The following is a 23,989-nucleotide window of genomic DNA, read 5'->3' as shown; positions in this document are numbered from 1 at the left end:
GTGTTTGGCATTTGCATAATGAGTGGAAAACGAACGAATATATAGGGTAAGGTGGACGAGATCGATGATACTCGCGTTTTCCATATGCCCGTAACGCATAAATCTATTCTAATCCATCGGCAATTTGCAAAACACGAATTACGCGCACCGTTTATTAATTAAAACCGTAAATCACCAACTAATCAACAACTGGTTCAAAACACCATAACAGGTTTCTAAATGGATGATTGATAGTTTCACTTTATTTTCGTTTCTTTGTTGTGTTACGTTCGTTTTCTTTTAATGTAAAAAGCGCGGGAACGGCTTTTATTCAAATCCGAGTCGTTTGCATGCAAATAACTTGCGCAAATTGATTACGACGTTAGTGAAATATATACAGATTACCTGCTATTATCTTAATAAATAAATCCAATCACTTACTGCAACCGCCTGGCTTCGGTAAATGGATGTTTTTTTAAAGGAGTTGGAAACTTACCTGAAACAAAAAAAAAAGTGAAAAATTAGATTGGGTTGTCAAAACGTGTAATAATATTTTTGTCCTCGTTAATGATCGAATCGCGCCCACGCGTTTCCTTTCGCTCAATCCATATGAAGATAAAATTCGAATAACATTTTCGATCCCCGAAGGAGGACGACTTGGAACAAAGGAGGAATGCGAACAATGGTTTGGCAAGTCGGAAACGAAATGCAGGAAGTGATATTGATGGATGTAGACAATGGATGCAGGAGTATCATCGTCACGTCTCCGTTCTGCACGAGGTAGAATGCAAAATGATCGGAGAAGGAAGAGAAAATCAGAAGTTTCTTTTCACTGTTAAGAGAGCTTCAAGTATTGGAAATAAGGTTCGATACGCGAGATTCCGTTTCCAAGACGACGAGTTTGAGAGAGAGAGGATCTGGTGTAGTATATATCTTTACCTTCGGTTATCATGTCCATTCTTCAAAGCGTGGAAAACCTCGTTTCACTGATAGGAAGGAAAACCTCTGTAAACGCAGAGGACAAAACCGAATTGAGTAGCAGGAGCTGCGATCCGGTTGTTATTTAAATTAGATTTCGGAATTGTGTTTGTTGATGGTGGTGGGGCCTATTGTTTATTTGTCGGGGAGGACACGACACGACCGACGGCCGTTTTCCACGCGTGGTTGAGGCCGATAACACTTTTTGTCGGTTATTAATTATTGATGATAACCATATTTCCCTTTTCAGGTCGAAACAACAGAAAAATAAATAACCGAAGTTTTCGCGCCGACCGAACAACGACTACAACAATAGGAAAGCAAAACTATGATGATGGTTTCGATTCCGACACGAACTGGTTACAAAAATAGAGATAGTGTTTTCGATAAGATTGCGTCTCAAGATAATACAATATAATAATAATAAGGCGAACAATATTTATCAGAAAAACGAAAGCAAGGATCTTCTCGCTGCGCGGCGTGTACTTCCTTCTTTCTTTATTTTTTTTTGTTTGTTCGGATAATCCATCAAATTTTGTTTGAAGAGATTAAATATTGCATTCTGAGATAATGAACGAGCAAGATAACTTCATTAGACCGTCTTGTTTTTTTTTTGCCTCGTAATTAAATATTTTATTTTGGAAAGCGATCGCACGTCAATCATTCATTCGCATACGTCCAGTTTACAAACAACTTATCGAAAGCGACTTTTTTTTGTGTAGAAAACGATAATAATGCGTACGTTCTACTTCAATTCATTGAATACTTTGCTAATGAGCAGATATTTCCATTGAATTCAAATATTACTGGAATTGATAAATTTTATTTCCGTTTGTGGGATTATAAAAAGTGATATTTTGAGATAAAAAATTGTTACATGTTACATATACTTTTTTTCATATAAATAAAGCAGTTTATTCTATAATTTAATTAAACTAATCGAGAAAAATGCATTTTAATTGTTATTAATTCCGAATTATTGTTTGTTATAAACCTACTTCATTATTTATCATATTTAATACTTAAGTCACTTTAGTCCTAAAGAGTATTAAATTACGTAACTAATAATTGTTATAAAATTGAAACAACCAACAGAAATTTAGAAGACAATTGTAAATACATGAGCATTAAATTAACGTACAACCGCTTTCTATATGTAAAATGTTATGTAAGTTGACTTCGCGTTAAACAATTTGTATATACATTATGTACGTTCACTGAAAAACAGACTATACAGTGGAACCTCAAATAACGAGCAAAATAAATTGTAAGAAAAATGACTCGCAAAATGGAACACATTATCGTATATTACATTAGTTTATATGGGAAAATTGTTTCACTATACGGAAATTTTTTAACGCACTTTGCTCGTTAAGCGAGGTTCCACTGTATTCACATTTTATAAACAACATGTCGAAAGCAAATGGAGAAAAATGTATTTTAATTGTAATTAAATCCAAATTCTTTTTTTTTTTAGAGATTTATCATAAACCTACTTAATTATTTAATACTTAAGTCACCTTAGTTGGATAAAGCAGTTTATTATATAATTTAATAAAAACAATCGAGAAAAAATGCATTTTAATTGTAATTAATAACGAATTATTTTGTTATAAGCCTACAATTATTTATCATTTTTAGTCATTTCAGTACTAAAGACACTTAAGTTATGTAAGTAATTATTCTTATATAATTGAAGAAAACAACTGTTTATGTTTCATTTCATAAGTTTTATTTTTTTTTATTGATGACAAAATAATTGTTTAGTGTATTTAGTACTTAAGTAACTTCAGTTAAATAAAGTAGTTTATTATATAATTAAAAAAAAAAAACAATCGAGAAAAAATACATTTTAATTGTTATTCATTACGAATTATTTTGTTAAAAACCTACAATTATTTATCATATTTAGTATTTAAGTCACTTCAATACTAAAGACACTTAAGTTACGTAAACAATTATGCTTATTAAATTGAAGCAAGCATCTGATTTTGTTTTATTTAATAATTTATTAGTTAGATTTTATTATTACTTTTTATTGATGACAAAATCAAACATGAATTTAATAAATTTTAATTAATTTCTGTTCATTTCATTGAGTAATTGAAAAAAATAATATATTTCTCTAAAATAAATTATTACTGTAAATTTTCCAACAAAATAACTAGCTGATAAAAGTGTAAACGAAATGCTTTTAGCTGAAATCCCAAAGGTAATCCTAAGTAAATAAAAATGGAACTCCAAGAAGTCAGGAGAGAGAGGTTCACTCAAAAAGGTGAGTTTTATGCGAATAAAGTAAAGTTTACATTTAAATTAAATTGTGAAAATGTTTGGTAAATATTTGTATATGGAATTACATGATTCATTCCAACGGTAAATAAAGATTTTTTTTTTCTTTATCAAGTATTGTTCGGATGTCAACGATGCAAGTAACTAAATCATCCTTTCGGAGTGATTTGTTTGCCAGTGTTTATCAAGAAATAGAACGCCATTTCCAATAAACGCAAATACAATTATTTTCCGTGTGTCTGGTCTGGCCTGGGTTCGTGCTTCACGTAAGTCCGGTTTCATTATATATTTTCCAGCGGACGACTGCATGACAGTAATTGGAAATATGCGGTGATGAGTTCATAAAAGGGATACGATGTATATTTGATAAATATTTACACTTTGCAAACCATAAATAAACACGATCAATATTTTAACCGCAATGCACGATCATTCCATTAATTATTTAAAACCAATATAGAAATACCGATTTGTTGTTTTCATTGTATTTTCTGGTATTTTTTTAATCAACAATTCGATTTAAACGAAAAATAATAAATAACATTAAGATCTGACTGAAATTTCATGTAAAGATGTATTGAAATTTTATTGGCTCAGTTAAGTTTTCTGTTCAGAATCTCGTATTATAGATAAAAGAGTCTTCACTGAAACAAAATGAAAATATTTCATCCAATTTTTTATGTCGTGTAATTTTATTTACAATCTGTTCATCAATGTGAACATTGAGTAAATTTAAGATCGCGGTTGACATTAGGTAGGTAATCTTTCCCGGTGGATAGTTACCATTATATTCTTCCGTAATTTGTTGGTTGGCTTCAGTAGTATATTGATGCTGTGATTCCACTATTTCCTTTGACTGCGAAATCTGATGTTATCCTTAACACTGACATTGTGATGAACGATGGCCCTATTGCTGCAAGCATCAAGAGGGCTCACAAGGGGCCTGGCTTGACCAGGATTTGAGTACGTTCATGCGAACCAAACGATCAAACAATTGTAAATACAAGAAAAAATAATTAACGTACATACGCTTTGTGTATGCATATTATGTAAGTTGGCTTAGCATTTAGCAATATGTATATTCATTATGTACGTTCACTCAAAATATTACTACATTCTCATTTACATTGTATACAAAGATTTGACCAAAAGTTAGACGTGTACAAAATAATTGAAAATACATGAAACTTCAATTAACGTACATATTCTTTATGTATACATATTATGTACGTTCGCTTAGCGTATAGTCATATTTATATAAGTTATGCACGTTAACTGAAAAAGTCGTTTATTTTGTATGCAAAGAACGGGATGAGAAAAATTCACGTTCGTTGTTTTTTTTTTCAAAACCTCGCTTTAAGAAAATAACAAATTAATTAAGGGCTAATTGAAATTAAATGGAAATATTTCAAATAGTTGAAAGCTGAATATAAGAAATCTTTGTATCCGTGGCAAAGTGTACGTTTGTATGAACATCGAATATGTTTATATAAACCAAACGACAGACATGTGAAAAACAATTGTAATACTTAAAAATTCAACTAACGAACATATGTATCCTATCTACATATTATATACGTTAGTTTAATGTTTAAAAATATGTATATATACGTTATGTAGGTTAACTTAAAAAAAATCTTTTATTTTGTATGCGAAGAGCGGGATCTGAAAAAAATATGTTCGTTGTTTTTCTCTGCCAATTTAAACAAAAATTTGATTGAGAAAAAAAATACATGAAGGTTTTTTTCAGAACCTCCTTTTAAGAAAATAACAAATTAATTAAGGACTAATTGAAATTAAATGGAAATATTTTAAATAGTTGAAAGCTATATATAAGAAATCTTTGTATCCGTGGCAGTGTACGTTCGTATGAACAATGAATATGTTTATATGAACCAAACGACAGACATGTGAAAAACACGTGTAATAGTTAAAAATTCAACTAACGCACATATGTATCCTATGTACACATTATATACGTTAGTTTAACGTTTAAAAAATATGTATATAAACATTATGTACGTTAATTTACAAAAAGTATGTCATTTTGAATGCAAAAAACGGGATCTGAAAAATTAATTTTCGTTGTTTTTTCGTTGGTTTTCAATTTAATCAAAAATTTGATTGAGAAAAAAAAAGTACATCAAGATTTTTTTTTCAAAACCTCGCTTTAAGAAGATAACAAATTAATTAAGGACTAATTGAAATTAAATGGAAATTTTATAAATAGTTGAAACCTGTATATAAAAAATCTTTGTATCCGTGGCAAAGTGTACGTTCGTATGAAAATCGAATATGTTTATATGAACAAAACGACAGACATGTGAAAAACAATTGTAATACTTTAAAATTCAACTATGTACACATTATAACGTTTAAAAATATGTATATATACATTATGTACGTTAATTTACAAAAAGTATGTAATTTTGAACGCAAAAAACGGGATCTGAAAAATTCATGTCCGTAGTGTTCCACCGGCAATATATATTAAAAAATTTGATTGAGAAAAGAAAAGAAAATAACATGAATATCATATTGAAATACAATCGAAATATGTAATCAATTTTATTGCATGTTCTGTATATTTTTAAAAATATATTAATTATGGACTAATTGAAATTAAATGGAAATATTTCATTTACTTGAAATCTAAATATGAGAAATTACTGTTATTGAGGAAAAATGTATCTTCAAATGAACATTTATGTGAACATAACAAGAAATATATGCAATTCAATTAATGTACATATGCATTGTAATTATATATTATATACCTTAATGTACTTTAACTATATGTACATACGCTTATGTACGTTAACTGAAAAATGTCTATATTCTCTTTGACTTTGTATGTAAAGAGCGGGAACTGAAAAATTCATATCCGTTGTATTTTCCGGAAATTTAATCAAAAACTCGATTTAGAAAAAAACAAACATAACAGAAATTATTATTGCTGATTCAGTTTTATTTTTTTAAATCTCGTTTTAAGAAAATACAATTATAATGTCCTAATTAGAATTAAAAGGAAATATTTAATCCAAAGTGTACGTTCGTATGAACATCCAGTACGTTTAATTCAATTAACGTACACACGCTTTTTATTTGACAATTTATGTATAAATTATGTACGTTAACTGAAAACAGACGGTGCACGCTGCTTTTACTTTGTACGTAAAGACAGGGATTTGAAAAATTCATGTCCGTTGTTTCCGCCCGGCATCTTTCGATTTAATAAATGCTCATACATTTTCAGTCTGCAGTATATTTCGATGCATTATTTATTGCTCGTAAAGTACGCTATTTATTTTCGGCTTCCATTTCCTATTACATTTTTATGAATGCTGCCTGCACACAATTGTATCGTCTCATAAAACATGCATTTTCCATATACACATGCAAATATTATCTCATCATAATAAAATACATCCACATTGTAATACAAAAAAAAAATATATGAAAAAACATAATTTTAAAATAAAGAAATGTTGGTAATATTTAACAACGTCGTACAATACCTGAACTGATTTCTTTTCAATTTATTTGACTTGTATTTTCATTACGTTTTCCCATGTTCATGTTGTAATTATAACAGGAGACACCACATCGCGACGCTTCGTGAAGAGCTTTTGATATTTATATTTCACTTTGATCTGTATTCGTACAATTGAAATTTTAATAGGGAGGATTTCAAAAGGGAATGTGTTTACAGAGTAAAGAGAGAAGAAGAAAAAAAAAACTAATTGGAAACGTTCCCTCTTGTAAAAATATGACTCGTCGTTATAAAAACGATGTTCACGTGAAAAGCCCGTAATGATCTTTCGATTTCTCCAGATAACGCACATCCTTTCAAGAATAAAAATCCTTTATATAGATTTTACTTCCTTTCTCGTTTCATAATAACTTCAGTTTATTTTTCATCTCATTTCAAAGAAGTTCAAAAAGATTAATTTTACTTTAACATAAGGCAAAAATACTTCTAATTTAATGTCTTTTTATATAAAAAATAAATTGTTAAGAAAACGTTTCTCAGTCAATACAAATTCAATTTATCAATAATATTTATAGTAAAAATGTTCATTTTCATCGAGTTTTTTTTATATACAGATTTTAGTTACTTTTTCATTTCATTAATATTAAATTTATTCAGCAAGACAACAAACCTTACAATTTAATATACTTTTTAAGTAATTAAAGGTTAATAAAACCTACGTATTCAATGGAAACTAAACTAATTAATAAATAATAATTTATTGTGAAATTGTTCATGTTCAATAAGATTTCATGCCGATTTCTATCGGCGATTATAAAAAAAATGCATTGCTATAAAATAGAGGTAAATCGTCTGGTTTATGCAAGTGATACGCAGTTTATACGCATTTTATGATCTTATTTCGAAGCGGAGTGAAATTATCTTGGTTGAAGCCCGAAGACATTAGTCTGATGGGTGTTTCAAACTGTGGGTTTTATGTCATTCCCAATACTCGTTAATATATTAAAGCCAAGGCTTAAAACTTATAATATGTAATTACACTAGTTGATCCATTATATCTGGCGCTAATGGGGAGAAAGGAGAATACTTAAAAAGTACAACGTCAGAAAGATACGTACGTTATTACAACTCTGTAGCAAAAAAAATAGGTAAAAAAAACATATAACGGTTATTTTAGCGTTTATATTTTATAATCCATGCATTGACCATGGCCTGATGTTTTTTTTTTAATTGTTAGGTTAAGGAATAACTGACGAATATGTAGTAAATTGCAAATAGAAATACATTTTGTTTTATGAATCCTCTGTTTTCATAATCATTTAGAAATACAATTTAAAGGCAATTGCATTTTCAATTAAGACACTAGATGTTCATAAGAACGTACATTATGTGCACATGTACGTTCTCAATGTTCATACAAACGTACACTTTACCATGGCTTTTCACTTACTTAGCTTTCAAATAGATTGTTTAAGAATGAGTACATATTTCTTAGCAATTCAATAAGTAAATATGAAAAAAAAATCATGTTTTACACCTGAAATTATTTTTTTATGTAGGTTAGATAAACATTACAGATATATTTTTTGTTTTGTGCGTAAATAACAAGTTTATTGCAAACTTCTGAATGGTGCTATTAATAAATACACGACTACTCGCATAAAGCAGTGCTATTTCAGTGAATACATTATAAATAGACATGTAAATATCGATTTACATGATAATTACGTGCTATTCAAAACTACCGAAAATTCAGTCAATCAATTTAGAATGTAATCGTTTACAAAAAGTTATAATAATTGTATAAATATTTGAATAATATTATTTTGATATCTCAAATATGATCTCCTTAACTTTATAATAATTTGGATAAAAATAAAATTTGGATTGCAATTTAGCTTAAAAAATATGTATTATGTAATAAATATAAAATGTTTATACGAACGTATTCGATGTTCACAAGAAATTACTCAATGTTCATAGACACGTATACTCTGTTATTACATTTCACACACTTAGCTTTCAAATGGATTGTATATCTGAATCTAATTCTTATTAAATTAAAAAAATTATATGTTTTAGTTATGATGAAATTTTGTTAAAAAAATCACAGACTGAATTTAGACACTAACGTACTTGATGTTCACAGAAACATACTCAATGTACATACATTCAGACTTTTACATACTTAGCTTTCAAATGGATTGCATGATATAAATTAAAATATAAAATTCATTGAATTCATAAATATTTTGGATAGAATTTTTTTTATAAGAATATTAGTTTCAAGTTTTGCTAAAACTTTGCTTTCAAATGGTTATTATATTAATCAGTATATAACTCTTATAAATTAAAAAAAAATGTATTTATTAGTCATTTATAAAATAAAAAATAAAAATATTTTGGATAGACAAAAATTGTTCAAGAAAACTCCATAGAAGTTTTGCTAAAACAAATATATACTGAATGTAATAGACATACGTGTTTATACGAATGAACTCGATGTTCACAGGAACATACTCAATATTCATATGAACGTACATTCTGCTATGACATTTGACATACCTAACTTTCAAATGGATTGTGTGATATAAACTAAAAAATAAACAATACTTTGGTTAGAAGAAAAATATGTACAAAAAAAATTGGAAAACTTGTGAAATACTTCATCTTTATCGCTTTTTTTTTAATTAGAAAATATGATAAATTGGGTACAATTATAAATAAATATATTGGGGAGACGATAAATTTTATTTTCAAATATTGCATTTGATCAACTTTTATTAAGATTTTGTTTTGAAAACTATAGACAAATAACAGAATGGCCCAATTGAACTGCAACCAACTTAAAACTGATATAACTTTTGAACCGTTGGCAATGTTGTGTCCATATTTTGCCTAATAATAGCTGATTTTATTGTTTACAAGCCTGCAGAAGCGCTTGCATTACAATTTTTTTGGAAAAAAGTTATCAGTGATGGAATTCAAACGTAATAGTGTAATAGCCCAATATTTGAGCGGAAAACCAAAAGAACACCTTGATGTGAATAAATCTAGTAGTATTACAAAATGCTATTTTGGTGGTCGGAAAAAAAGCTAAATCTGTGGTAGAAGTGGTTCAGAAATTTAAAGGCTCGAATTGAATGAAATCCGCGACGCAGTGGAAGACAAATGACAACTCAGCTGAACATATACCATGCAATAAATACTCAAAATCGAACTCAAATGAAGCCTTACAAGTTCCAAAAAGGACAAAATCTCACCGATGTTAAATTGCCAAACCGGCTTGTCTGATAAGAAAATTGTCTCAATTGAAAAATTCGTAATCAATAAAAATGATCGAATTTACTTAGAAGAGAGATCAAACGAAAATTTAGACATTCGAACGACCACATGAAGTCAAACGGTGCTAGTTTGGGAGGCTGTGACGGCCGTTGTCACTCTCCGTTGGTGTTTTTGAACCGAGGCGTCAATGTTAATGTGAATGTCTACTACGAAAAAGTATTGGAAGTTGTTCTGAAGCCGTGGGCTACCAAACATTTCAGTCAGAAAGAATGGACGTTTCAAGAATATTCTGCACCATCACACAAAGCACACGAAAACCAACAATTGCTGAGAGACAACATTCCACACTTCATTTCGACTGCACAGTTGCCTCCACTATGACACAGCCTCCACTGTGACCTTCTCGATATGGGTCATTTTATAGGCCAATATCAGTATTAAAATATGCCAGAGTGTTAATGTGTTCAATAAAGCAATTCTTCATGAATGGAGGAAGATTTCGTAGGTTTACGTTCATGCAGCGTGTAACGCGCTTGTCGACCAACTCAGAGCTATAGTTCGAGCTCAAGGCGTCCATATCAAAAATTTGAAATTAATTTTTAAAAAAATATTATTTTCCAACATTTTTTGCTTGTGGTTCAATAAAATCCAATTTCTAATAAAAAAAATACAGTATTCTGAAAAGTTGCAGTTCACCCTGTAATAACATATTAATTATCTTCTGATTGAATAGATAATAGCAATGCCATGAATGTTTTCAATGCAGATACAAAAACATAGGTATATTTATTAATAAATTATGATAGCAGTTGAATTTGATAGAGTTATTTACTGAGTAATTTGCACGTGCGTTGTGGCAATTAAGAACCGGCTGCATGCACCGAAGTTTCGTGTTGTTATTGTACGAGGATTAAACGCGTCGCTTCCATAACTTTTAATTGAGGAAAACGAAAATATGATTACGATTATTACGATGACTGTAATAATAAAAGTTTGACGGTCCCCCAGTAAAAGTTCAGAGCAGTTATATTCAGGACACAGTTAGAAGAATCTGTCGGCAATTATGGAACGTCCCGAAATGGGGAAAATGTGATCAATACGCGGATGGATATTGGATATTTTGCTTGGCCGAGGAACACACAACCAAACAAACACACCGGCAAACGCACGTAGTATTTGTGTTTATTCCGAAGCCGGAGATGAAGGGAGAGAGATATATAACGTGGATTTCAATGGGAAAATCCTAGATTAGATTCGCAAACCGCAGAGAGTATATATATACATACGTACACAAATATATGGACGTTTCAGAGTGCGAACTCTTTTTTTTTTATATCTATGTTATTACCGTTCCTCGCCTCCTGGTTTTGTGTGTGTGTTTGAATGTGTGCATACCAAACATGACCCATTTGAGTGAGGATTTTCAGACCCGATGCGGATTCATCCATCCGCCCCGGATCGTCGAAGCTGTTGCTTCACCCACGTAAATTGATCTCTAGTTTTTTTTTCTCTCTTTCTTCTGTTCCGCATGAGATCACATTCGAAAACAGATTTCAACTCGTTGCAAAACTTTTCTTCCGCTCCAACAGTTCACAAATAAATTAACACAATAGGAAAACTACGAAATATGATTGTACGAAAAAAGAAATCAATTTTAACAATGATCCAAATAAGAGCAATTATTAACAATGATCGGAATAAACGTAAGTTGATATTAAATGAACACAATTAAAAAACTACAATAATGAATGGCTTTGAACGAAAATGAGTCAACTCAATGGAAATTTTCAGATAAATTAAAAATTACAGACTGAGGTGTTGATACTAACGTACTCGATGTTTAGAGGAACGTACTTAATGTTCATACGAACGTACACTCTACATTTTATACAATTAGCTTTGATGAATGAGTATACAATTCTTATAAAATTAAAAAAATTACAATTTATAATGATGATAAAAAAAATAAATTGAAATTTTAATTCATAAATATATTGGATATTTTTTTACAAGAAAATTGTATTGAAATTTTGTTAAAAAAAACCATAGACAGAATTTAATAGATATAGGTTTTCATACTAACGTACTCGACATTCAAAGGAACTTACTCAATATTCATACGAACGTACATTATGCTATGACATTGCAAAACTTTTCTTCCACTTCAATAGTTCACAAATAAATTAACACAATAGGAAAACTAAGAAATTTGAACGTGATTATAAGAAAAACAATTTCAACAATGATCGGAATAACTGCAACTTGATAATAAATACAATAATGAATGAGTCAACTTCAGCAATGATTTTTTTTGATAAATGAAAACAATTGGAAATAAGAATGCAGTGAAAAATAAACATCTTCAATAATAAACGAAGTTACAACAATGTTCAAAGAAATTAATGCAAAATCAACAATGATGGCAACAACACATAAATTGTAATTAAAACAAACGGAAAAACTAAAAAATATAAGTTTTCTCGAAAAATAATAATCGAATTAACAGAATTTTTCAAATAAGTCATTGAATTTGTTTGCACCAAATAGGATCAACTTTATCAATGAAAATTTTCATATAAATGTATATAATAGGAAAAACTACAATATTTTAGTTTATTAATACGAAAACTAATGAACATAAAGAATTATCGAAATTTCAGTAATTTTTACATAATTTGCTACAAGTATGAATTTGTTGCACTAAAGAGGATTAACTTTATGAGAAAACTATAATATATTAGTTTAATTATACGAACAATAATGAAAAAGAATGATCGAAATTTCAGCAATTTCTACATAATTTAATACAAATATGTTGAATTAAATATGATCAACTTTATCTATGGTTGAATTAACAGACATTTTCAAATCAATTAATATAATATATTTATATGAAAAAATCTACATAACTTAATACAAATAGAAATTTCTTGCACTGAAAAGTATCACGTTCATAAATTATCGAAATAACAGAAATTTTAAAATAAATTAATGTAATCATGATTTAGTTTACACCAAAATGAATCAACTTCAGCAATAATCGAAATAAGAGCATTTCTCAAATAACTAAATACATTAGAAAAACTATAAGATATGAACACAAACGAGAAACTATAACATGTATTTTTTTTACAAAGAAAGATCAACTTCAGCAATTATCTAAATAATATCATTTGACAAATAAATTGACATAATTTTAAAACTACAAAATATGAATTTATTTGCACACAGAAGATTTAACTTCAACACTGATTCAAAATACAGAAAATTTAAAATATAATTAATACAATTTCACAAACAAATCATTCATTCAACAAATTTACTACAAATTTTGAAAAATATTCTTAATTTTTAATAATAATAAAAAAATCTTTATTAGTCACCAATTGAAACCAAAGGGCTCTTAATTTTTATTTATACAGAAAATAATAGAATTGTCCTTCAAATTCATTGAAAAAAAAATCAATATTTATTAATGACAGTTGTAATTATATTTATTAGGAATTTTAACAAGAAAAGAAGAGATAAATCCTACACTCAAAGACGTCTACATTTATTTCTGAATCTCATGTTTAAATAATTCGTATACATGGTTTTCTTCCTGTTGCATAGTTGAAGTGGATTTTCTTTTGCTTCCTTGTGATTTATTATTAATGAATGTATCCGAATTATCTCTGTATTATTAGTATTTAGGGAAATTATGTCAAATAAATGTTCTAAATACAATTAGAAGAAATTTATATTATTACTCAAAAATCTAAACTATGTTTTCTTCAAAAATGTGTACCCAACTATTAAATGAGTGTGAAGTTTTGCAAATATTTAATAACTAACATCCAAAATTCTATATATTTATATACATATTATAATTTATTTGAAAATCATTGATAAATTTGATCCTATTTCGTACCACAAAGTCTTATTTGCATTAAATTATGTAGAAATTTCAGAAATTTTGATCATTCGTGTTAAATATTTTTCAATATAAATATACTAATATATTGTAGTTTTCCTATTGTGTTAATATATTTACATGTATATATTAATTTATATTGCAACTCCTAAATTTATACAAACATTAATTCCTCACGTCTCTCTACAATTTGCAATTTCACATAGTTTGTGCAAGTGTGTATTGTTCCATATATTGTTATTTCCAATTCGAAACTACTGGAGTTGCACGCTCTCGGGGCTGTGATATTGCTTTTCCAAGACCTGTTGTTTGTCAAGCGACGAAGTGTTTCCTTAACTACTGTTGCGGGATTCAGTTACAGATTACACCGTTTCACATCCGCCCCCCAACATTTAACCAATACAATATTACTATTGACTTTAAACTATTACGTTTACGTATTATTTACACTTAATTCAATATTATGATAATTATATTACTTTTAAATTTGTATTTACCTCAATTCATAAACATTTGATAACAAATAGTTAAAAATAGAAGGTGTTAGTCGTATTAATTTCATTTTTCAGTTACAAATATATTGAAAATTTCCCTTTATTTATAATTTATAATTACTGTAGTAAATTATTCCTCTTATAAAATATCATCCATTCCAATAAAATTTAGAAAATATATTGCTTAACTTTTGAAAATATAAGTAAATGTTAACCTTTAGATTATTACAAATTTTAGATAAAAGTTAAAATTGTTAGTTGAATCATGAATATAACAGAAAAACGAGTGATTTAAAAAAATCAAAAACCTACCAAAAAAAAAATGTAAATCTTGGAAATGTCAAAGTATGAAATTAAGAAATCAATTTGAATGATGATCTAAAGATGTTTTATTAGTATTTCCATCAGTTTTCAAACATTTATAGCCACAATTACAGTACTCAGATTATTTATGATATTGGCTCGTGTCCAAAACATACGATGATCTTAAATTGTTTTCAAACTCATATTCATTCATGAGCATTTCGATTCTCACCGGAAACCGATTTGCATTAAATAGTTCACTTTCAATTAACACCATTTGTAATTATGCAATAATTTTAACTTTCATTAAGAAACTTTTAATGATTTTAAGCTATTTTCAATATTTAAATAAATCCTTGATTCTTGATCTCCATGGAAAACTTTAATCTTTAACTGAAATCACAATTTGATGTACTAATTCTCAATGGAAACGAATTGTTATCGATCAGTTCGATCGTCCTTTACAAATCACCTTCAGCCAAAACCATTTGTAAATATTTAATTGAAAAAATAAAAAAAAAACTTTCATTAACAAAATTACAGAATAAAAAGTATAATTAATAATAACCGCAATTACCATTAGATTCTCTCAAGAAACGGTTTTTTCCATTAATCTTTACAATTTAACTACCTTTACGAACTTATAATCTTAAGCCGTTTTAACACTTATGAATGAATTATTGTATTAAATAAATCTGTGATAGAATAGAATAGACTTTTTGGCCAGAAGAAGCATAATGAAAATTACATCCATAATACAAAAAAAGGAAAGAAATAAAACAATAAAATGATTTATAAAAAAAGAAACAACTCAAAATATGAAATATAATCGAATATAAATTCTCACCCACTAAGAAAAAATTCTAATACAATTCTAAAACTGGTCAAAGGAATATTGACCTTGGTCAACATTAATTATGATGTACAAAACAATAAATATATACAATAATAAACAAACAAAAAAGGACATACTAATAAGGACAATATAAATTAGGGTACACGTGGGATACTTGTATTTGGGAAGGATATTTTGATTTCGAGGGCTACAGAATTTGGAAAGGAAAGATTTATTTAAGGTCTTTGTATAAAGAATGCCATTAGGTGGGTTATAGAGTGGGTTATTAGCATGTTGAATTTTCGCGTGGATGCGAAAGGCAGAAGACTCAGACACGGAAAGGTTTTCAGGACTTCAGCATTGGGAAAAGAAAGAGGAAACCGTCAAGGATTAGTTAATAGAAGTTTTATGTTCACAACCTAGATTTAGTTTCGAGATATTTGGAATAGGAATTGGGATTAAGTTTTGGGTCGAGGAGGATTCCTAGATGCGATGTGTATATGAGAAGGTTCCCTAAAGTAACATGGAGTGACAATGCGATGATAGGGAACAAGGAGTTTTGCTGTTGATAGGAGGTTGAATGCGGTTATGAGGTTTTCTAAGTTTTGAATCGATGATTGATGGGTAGAGGCATGGGTTAAATCTGTGATTCTTAGAGACGATGGGTATATGAGAAGGTAACATGGGGTGACAATGCGTTGATAGGGAAAAAGGAGTTTTGTTGTCGAAAGGTTTATTTTCAGACGTCATATATTGAACCAAGATAATGATTGAAGGGTAGAGGCGTGGGATGAATCAGACGCCACATGTTGAACCATGATAATAATGCGGATATGAGGTTTCTAAGTTTTGAATCGATGAATGAAGGGGATAAATCTGTTATTTTCATTAAAAATAAATAGATTTGAACAGACATAAATCACATGTCGATGCACTAAATCTCATCGGAAATCGATTTTTATCAATCAGTTCAATCGTCCTTTACAAAACCATTTGTAAATATTTAATTTAACTTTCATTAACGAAAGTTACAATAATCTGAATTAAACTAAATCCTCAATATTCATAGAAAACATTTATCTTTCATAAATCATCAATTTTCACGGAAAACTTTCTTTTAATCGAAATTACAATTAGATTTTTACCGGAAACTAATAAATCAATCTTTACAGTTAACTATCGACCAATTAGTTAATTTAATTAATTAAATTTAGCTATCGTTAACATACATACAATGATTTTAAGGTATTTCAAAACTTATGAATGAATTAGATACATTTTTTATTTTCATTTAAAAAAAATAGATTTGAACTGACCGAAATCACTATTCGATGCACAAAATCTCACCGGAAACGGATTTTTATCAATCAGTTTGATCGTCCTTTACAATTCACCTTCAGCTAAATCCATTTGTAATTATGTAATTAAAAAAACAAACGAATTTAACTTTCTATTTAAAGTTAATCACGTTGCCACTGAATCCGAGCCAAAGAAAAACAAACGAAATATACAGTTAACCTTGAAAAAGGTAATCAATGAAGTGCTGATTACAGTTCAAATACTATATCCCACTTAGAGTATGGGCGTCAAGAATCTAATGCATTAATTGTATACAAACACTTTTGCACAGGAAATCCGACGGTCACTATATGCAACAGAAAACATATTCAAACTGCAATAATTCCGTATCGTTTGAATGCATTCGCTACTTCTATAAATAGATAGGAAAATAATAAAGAAAAAAAAATGCAGCTCGTTTTTGCAATTAAACAATGCAATTAAAACTCACTTAAATCCAACGGAGGCAAGTTGACATTTTTCCTTGAGAAAGACATAGTATTTATTATAGCTTCGAATCCTCAGCAGAAATTGTTATCCCAAAAGGCAGCAGCAACACTTCCCGCGCGCGAGCGTCTCTCTCATGACACATAGGAAAACGTACAGAAAAGAAATCCGTGACGCGCGTTTCGTCGCACACGTTTCACACCAAACTGGTAGTACTGGTGTGTGTATGGTGGTACTCGCTTCAAGAAGTCTTCGTTATATATTATTGGCATTAATTACGTTTTAATTTCAAACCCAAACACTTCTCGAACACACGAAATCCGTACGAACTAGACACCGCTCCGAACGTGACTGCAACAACGCAATGTTTTGTTATTTATTTATATTCGTATCCTAGCAATTACTAATGCCATTATCAAACATCATAAACTACGTTCGAGTCATACTTTTCACATAATAACATTATTTTTCTCTCTCCACTTTAAAACGCACTTAAAAACAACAACAACAAAAAAACAACAACACACGAGATAGATTTGAAACAGAACTAAATAAAAGGCGCGAAATTCTATCGATGCTCTTACGTAATTGACGGCTTGCAAGTGCGTTCGGCTCGAGCGGAATTTCGTTCTGCTGCGTAATGTGTAATGATACGAAAAACGTCAAATTAGAAATCGCCGTGTCTGTCTGTTGTTGTGTTGAAATTTGAATACGCTATGTGGGAGTTAATCATGCAGGTCAACGGCCCATTCTATTGATTCAATTAAACATTTCGTGTATTTTCATATTTGGAACGGTCGTTCCATTTAAACTAAAAGTGTAATTAATATTTACTGACGATTTGGGATGTTTGCTGCGGTTTTAGAAACGCGAATAATTGCATGTAAATACTCAATTAAATTCATATGAAATATCGGAATGATGTATTTCACTGCGATTGTCATCATCTTTTCGATATGTACAGCTAATAAACTGTATTTAAGACTTAATTTATTTTATTTTGAAATTTATCTTGTAAAAACGTTATAGAAACGACAATCATTATATTAATATTTAACAAATGTATGAAAATCCAGGCAAAAAACTAACCTTGCTGACTAGACTATATAAAGAGGACTATGAATTTTAGTTTCGAAAATAGTTTGTTCGTAAACCGAATTGATCAATCGTAATTCGTAAATTCAAACAATAAATACAACATCAATTCATAAAATTACTAAGTTATTTATCAATGAAAATCCAGGCAAAAGCTAATCACGCTGACTTACATAAAGAAGACAAAGTAGAATTTGGGTTATCAAACATAATTTGTTTTTAAAGGTTGGTCGTAAACTGAATTATTTGTTTGTAAAATACGAACAAAAAATGCTACTTCAATTCTTAAAATTCATAAGTTATTTATCAATGAAAATCCAGGCAAAAGCTAATCACGTTGACTTACATAAAGAAGACAAAGTAAAATTTCGGTTATCGAACATAATTTGATTTTTAAAGGTTGGTCGTAAACCGAATTATTCGATCATAAAATAGAAACAAAAAATATCACTTCAATTCATAAAATTCATAAGTTATTTATCTATGAAAATCCAGGCAAGAGCTAATCACATTGACTTACATAAAGAAGACTAAGTAGAATTTAGGTTATAGAACATAATTTGTCAATGTAAACCGAATTATTCCATCATAAATTACAAACAAAAAATACTACTTCAATTCATAAAATTCTTAAGTTATCTGCTTGTTCACACATTTACTATGAACATCATCAAAATCACTAAAAATTATCAACTTGACCTTTATTATCTAAAATATTCGTATTTTATGATGTGCTTGGTATAAATTTATCACCTATAATTTACAAATCCATTGGAAAATAAAAAGAAAAAAAACTTATAACAAAATATAATTTTCATTAATTATTTGTCAAGTAACTTGCCAATTACTGTTTACGACATATTTCCAATACTGCGAGTAATCAATTCCGCACTCTTTAAAACCGAACTAATCGAAGACTTTAACCGTAGAAAATAAACAGCATACAAAAAGAATTCATTGTATAAAGGGAGAAAATACATATTGTGGATTAAAAAATCATTATGTGTACTAAAAATATATTTATATTTTAGTTTACTTTCAAATTTACTATATTGGATCCGCACTGAACCAAGCTGCACTATGCGAAGTATTACTATAATAGTACTTGTTACTTCTACTTCAATTGTTACTTGGTAAGTATAATTCAATGATTAGTTTATGCTGCAGATTTTTTGACAAATTAATTAATTTCAAAGATCTATGACAAATCGTTTTGAATCAACATTTGACAAGTATAAATTAGTGTATACAATAAATAATTTTAAATACATATATTTCTTGCAATCATTTCCAAATACTAGTTTATTTTTTAGAGAAATTAATTAATTTAAAAAAAAACCTATGATCAATAGTTATTAATCAACATTTTCCAAGTAAATTGACAAGTATCAATTAATGTATATAACATATTTGGTAAAAAAATAAATAAATTAGTTAATTATATAAGTAAGAAGGACAAACATCAAAATATAATTCGATAAAATAAACATTTAGAAATCCAAGAAGCCATATTGATTCCTTAAGTTTAAGTTCGCAGAATTAACGTAAATATCGATTGATTTAAGCATTCATTAAAATACAATTAGAGAATTGGGAAAACATAAACCACGTTTAATTTATCTTCTCTAGCAAACGTTAAATAGTTGAAATGTGTAGAATGAATTTGAAATGTGTTGAATGAACAAATTCAACTCGATGAATGAACTCGCATTGGTACATTTAATAATGGGACGACGACAATTACTGGAATTAGGTGAAGTTTATTGCACACACAGAGAAGTAATTTTGCGGGCCGCGGTTGCATAATGGAAAATTGCTGCTGGCAAAACGCAATTACGTTTTCGCTGTTTCATAGTTATACGTACGTAGTAATAACAATTTAGAATACAAAAAATAATAATAATAAAATTAAATTGACAACAACAAGAGCAGATGAAGAAACGAAAACCAAATGATATTTGCAATTTGAGACCAAACGAGATGATGATGTCATATCAACGTTATGCTACATTGTAAGAGTCACCAATTTATTCGAGTTTTTTTCTATTCTGTCCACTATAATTCTTCAATTTATTTGTGAAGAATCATAGACAATTCAGGATGCAATCATTATGATTAATATTAAAGATTATGTTGAATCATGCTTGAATTATTGCGTTTGAAAGTTATTATTCATTCAATATTTAATCATAGACAAACAAATGAAACACAAGTACCAATTTTGGGTCAAAATAACCCGTTTATTAAATATTAAAAAAATACAACAAACACGAATTCAACATCGTTTAAAAGTGATTTTATTACTCAAAACAATTCGGGCAACTTTTTGTTAGCAAGTTGCTCTTTTGCTTATATCACAAAACGTTGCTGTTTCGTTGATGCTTTTGCTTGAAAACAAAACATCTCTTTGGATGTAGGAATGAGAATCAAAACAAATATCAGGTAGGTCAGTCTGACCCATCGGTAGTACTTACGGATTTATTTTTGGTAAACCATTTCATCGAAAAAGATGATAGTTCTGAACGAGCATTCAAGTTTCAACGCGAACTTCAGAATTGCATTTCTGGATATCAGGAATTGTACAAAAAATAGCAAAGCCATCGCAAAGTTTAATCACTGATTATATTGTCAAAGGGAAAAAAATCAACATGCGAAGTTGAGACTAATTTTACTTTTGAAGAATGATTGTCTTCAGGACATCTGATTTGCTGATTATCTCTTCTAGTGATGAAAGTGATTTCGAATCAGTAAAGAAAAAAATGTGAAGAAAGATTAACTTTCATAAAAAATTTCTATATTTTTTTTTGTAAAAATTTTCCGTATAAATTTAGAAGAAATACGTTAATATTATATTTTTCTGAAATTTAATAAACTTGTTTATGATTGTTAACGTTTTTATAAAATTATGAATAAACATTTCAGAAGTAAGACTAATTATTTTTCTGAAATTTAATAAACCTTTTTTTATGCGATTTTCGGTATATTGTAACTCATTGATTTAGTTTTATGCGGTTTTAAAAAAATATGGAACATAAGCTTTATTTTTATACGTGTGTCTAGTCTTTTTTTGTGCGATTTATTTTTATGCGTTTTCGTATCTACCGCATAAAAAGAGAACCAAGTGTATTGAGTTTTGTGTTGAATCATGTTTGAAGAAATGCATTTGAAAGTAATTCAATATGTAACCCGTAACCACCATGGACACATATATGAAACACATCCTATGGGTCAAAGTAACCCGTTTATTAACTATTTAAAAAATACAACAAATACAATTTAAAACAGATTTTATTGCTCATAACAATCTGGATATTTTTTTTGAGCAAGTAGAACAAATTGGTTTTTTGCATATGTCACAAAACGTTGTTGTTTTCTTGTCTCTCTTGCTTGGACCAAAAACAACTCTTTCTTTTGGATGTAGAAATGCGAATAAAAATAAATATCATGTAGGTCAGTCTGACCCATCCGTAGTACTTACGGGTTAAGTAATTCTAAATGAAAACATGTATAATTGTATACTATCCATTATTATTCTTTAATTTATTTTTGAAGAATCATGATGCAATCATTATGATTAATATTGAAGTTTGTTTTGAATTATGTATGCAGAAATGCATTTCAAAGTAATTGCAAATGAAGTTAATTTTAAAATGGAAACGTGTAAAATTTATAATTCTTCAATTAATTTTGTAAAAAAAATGTTAATTATTTAAATGAAAAAAATAAAAATATATAAAAATTTGAATAATTTTATACTGACGCAATTATTCAATTTATTTTGCAAAATCATTGTTAATTCGAGATGTTCATACAATAATAATTAGTAATTTTAAAACAAATCATGTTTAAAAAAAAATAAATTTTGTATATTTTTTTGAACTTTCTTCAATTATTATAAAATTAACTTTTTCTTCATACGCAAGGTATAATTTTACTTAAGTAAATATACAGTGATTGGTAATAAATTCAAAATTTTCTTTGTTTGTAAATAATTTTAGGAAATGTTAAAGTTTATGTTAAATTGAATTTTGTTACTTTACAAAAAAAATGTCTTTCATTATAAGAAAAGTAAAATAAATTTTGTTTATAAGTTTTACAACGATTTGCTATGAAATTCCTAAGATTTGTGACGTACAAAATCAAGAAGAAAATAAATACAAATTAAATGTTTCACCTTCGTATAGTAGTAAAAAAAAAGAACTACAGACCTTCCGCATTCCGCACTCATTGAAAAAGCAATAAAACAAACAGTGCATTTGGTACTTAGAAACCTTCAGTCACGTAAACTCCACGAAATAAAATCCACGTTTCGAAGTGGCCGCAAACCATTTACTTTTTTATTCCACTCTCAATATAACAAAGAAACGATGATCAGTTTTCCAGATTATCGATCCAAAAAAAAAAACATATTTTCCACTCGGAAAATTGTTCTAACTGCACTGCTCGCTTCCACCCTCAAATTGTTTTCCAATGCGCTCCACTTCCGTCAACTATTTATAGACCGAAGAGTTTTCCACCAAGCGACAAATCTGCACGTAATACCAAGAGAACAAAGAACAGAAATAATTGGTTGAGATTCGTTTCCAGCAGCAGATGTATGAATTTCGCGAATTCCTTTTTAACCATTTTCTTCGCATAATCTAGAGCAGAATGCGAAATGAAATGGCTTAAATTAAATTTCAGCCTTTGTTTTAACACGCAAATTAGAAATGGAAGTTGTTAATTTAAAGTTTTCGCTTAATTAAATTTTTGTGTTCATTTAAAACGCAGGAAATTTGATTACAGTCTGGAATTGTTTAATTAAGAGAGGAGGAAAATATGGAATTTTTTTGTGTTGTTTTGAAGTGGTGTGCTTTTTGCTTGGAAGGTTTTGGTTAACGTTGTTTCAGGCGGAAGTGCGTAATCTAATTGTTAAATTGTGGGTCAGGATGACATCAACTGCACTGATTCAAATGAAATGTTTACACGACACAATTATTATAAATAGTTTCAGAATGCGCATTTGTAAAACAACATGTTTTTTTTATTTACAGTGCGATGCAACATTTGCTGGATATGTGTCACTGTGTCAGCGGTTTGATACGTTCGAACCAGTGCCGGCTCGTCCACAAGGGCTGAATTACTGCAGCGCCAACTGTATAACAATTGAACTCCCTGCTTGATTATCTCTGGTTTGTTTAATTACAGCAATACGTCGCAAAACCCGGATAATCGATTTCGAACCGGATTCTTTGAAACCGGAATAATCGAGGACTTTAAAACCGCACAGAAGAGAATGTATTTTTTATTTTGCTCAATTAAAATAATGTTAGTTTTTAAATTGCCGGAATCCCTTACTATGTGAGGTATGTGTCTATATCGAAATCCCGACAACCGAAATTCCGACAATCAAATTCCCGACATTTGAAATACTACTGTGAGATATGGGTCGGGTCTATCGAAATCTCGACAACCAAAGTTTCGACAATTAAATTCCCGACATTTGAAATCCTACTGTGAGATATAGATTGGGTCTATATCTAAATCCCGACAATAGAAAT

General features: G+C 29.0%; 1 protein-coding gene across 7 annotated transcripts in view; it reads right to left on the bottom strand.

The window, feature by feature from the left end:
* Positions 1-23,989, bottom strand: part of LOC108567417 (dual 3',5'-cyclic-AMP and -GMP phosphodiesterase 11) — a 182,912-nt gene that overhangs the window by 133,630 nt on the left and 25,293 nt on the right. For 2 of the 7 annotated variants that reach the window (XM_017927854.1, XM_017927857.1), the window contains exon 1: positions 17,359-17,576. The exons of 4 other annotated variants lie outside the window; for them this stretch is intronic. In XM_017927854.1, coding sequence (XP_017783343.1) covers positions 17,359-17,404 — 46 coding nt within the window. In that variant the 5' untranslated portion in view covers positions 17,405-17,576. Of the gene's footprint in view, positions 1-918; positions 953-17,358; positions 17,577-23,989 lie in introns of those variants that run through there. One more of the 7 variants, XM_017927856.1, reaches the window with a different exon arrangement.

The sequence above is a fragment of the Nicrophorus vespilloides genome, unplaced genomic scaffold (genome assembly GCF_001412225.1).
Source record: "Nicrophorus vespilloides isolate i.1.1-1 unplaced genomic scaffold, Nicve_v1.0, whole genome shotgun sequence".
Taxonomy (NCBI): Eukaryota; Metazoa; Arthropoda; class Insecta; order Coleoptera; family Silphidae; genus Nicrophorus; species Nicrophorus vespilloides.
This window is presented reverse-complemented; position numbering and strand designations above follow the sequence as displayed.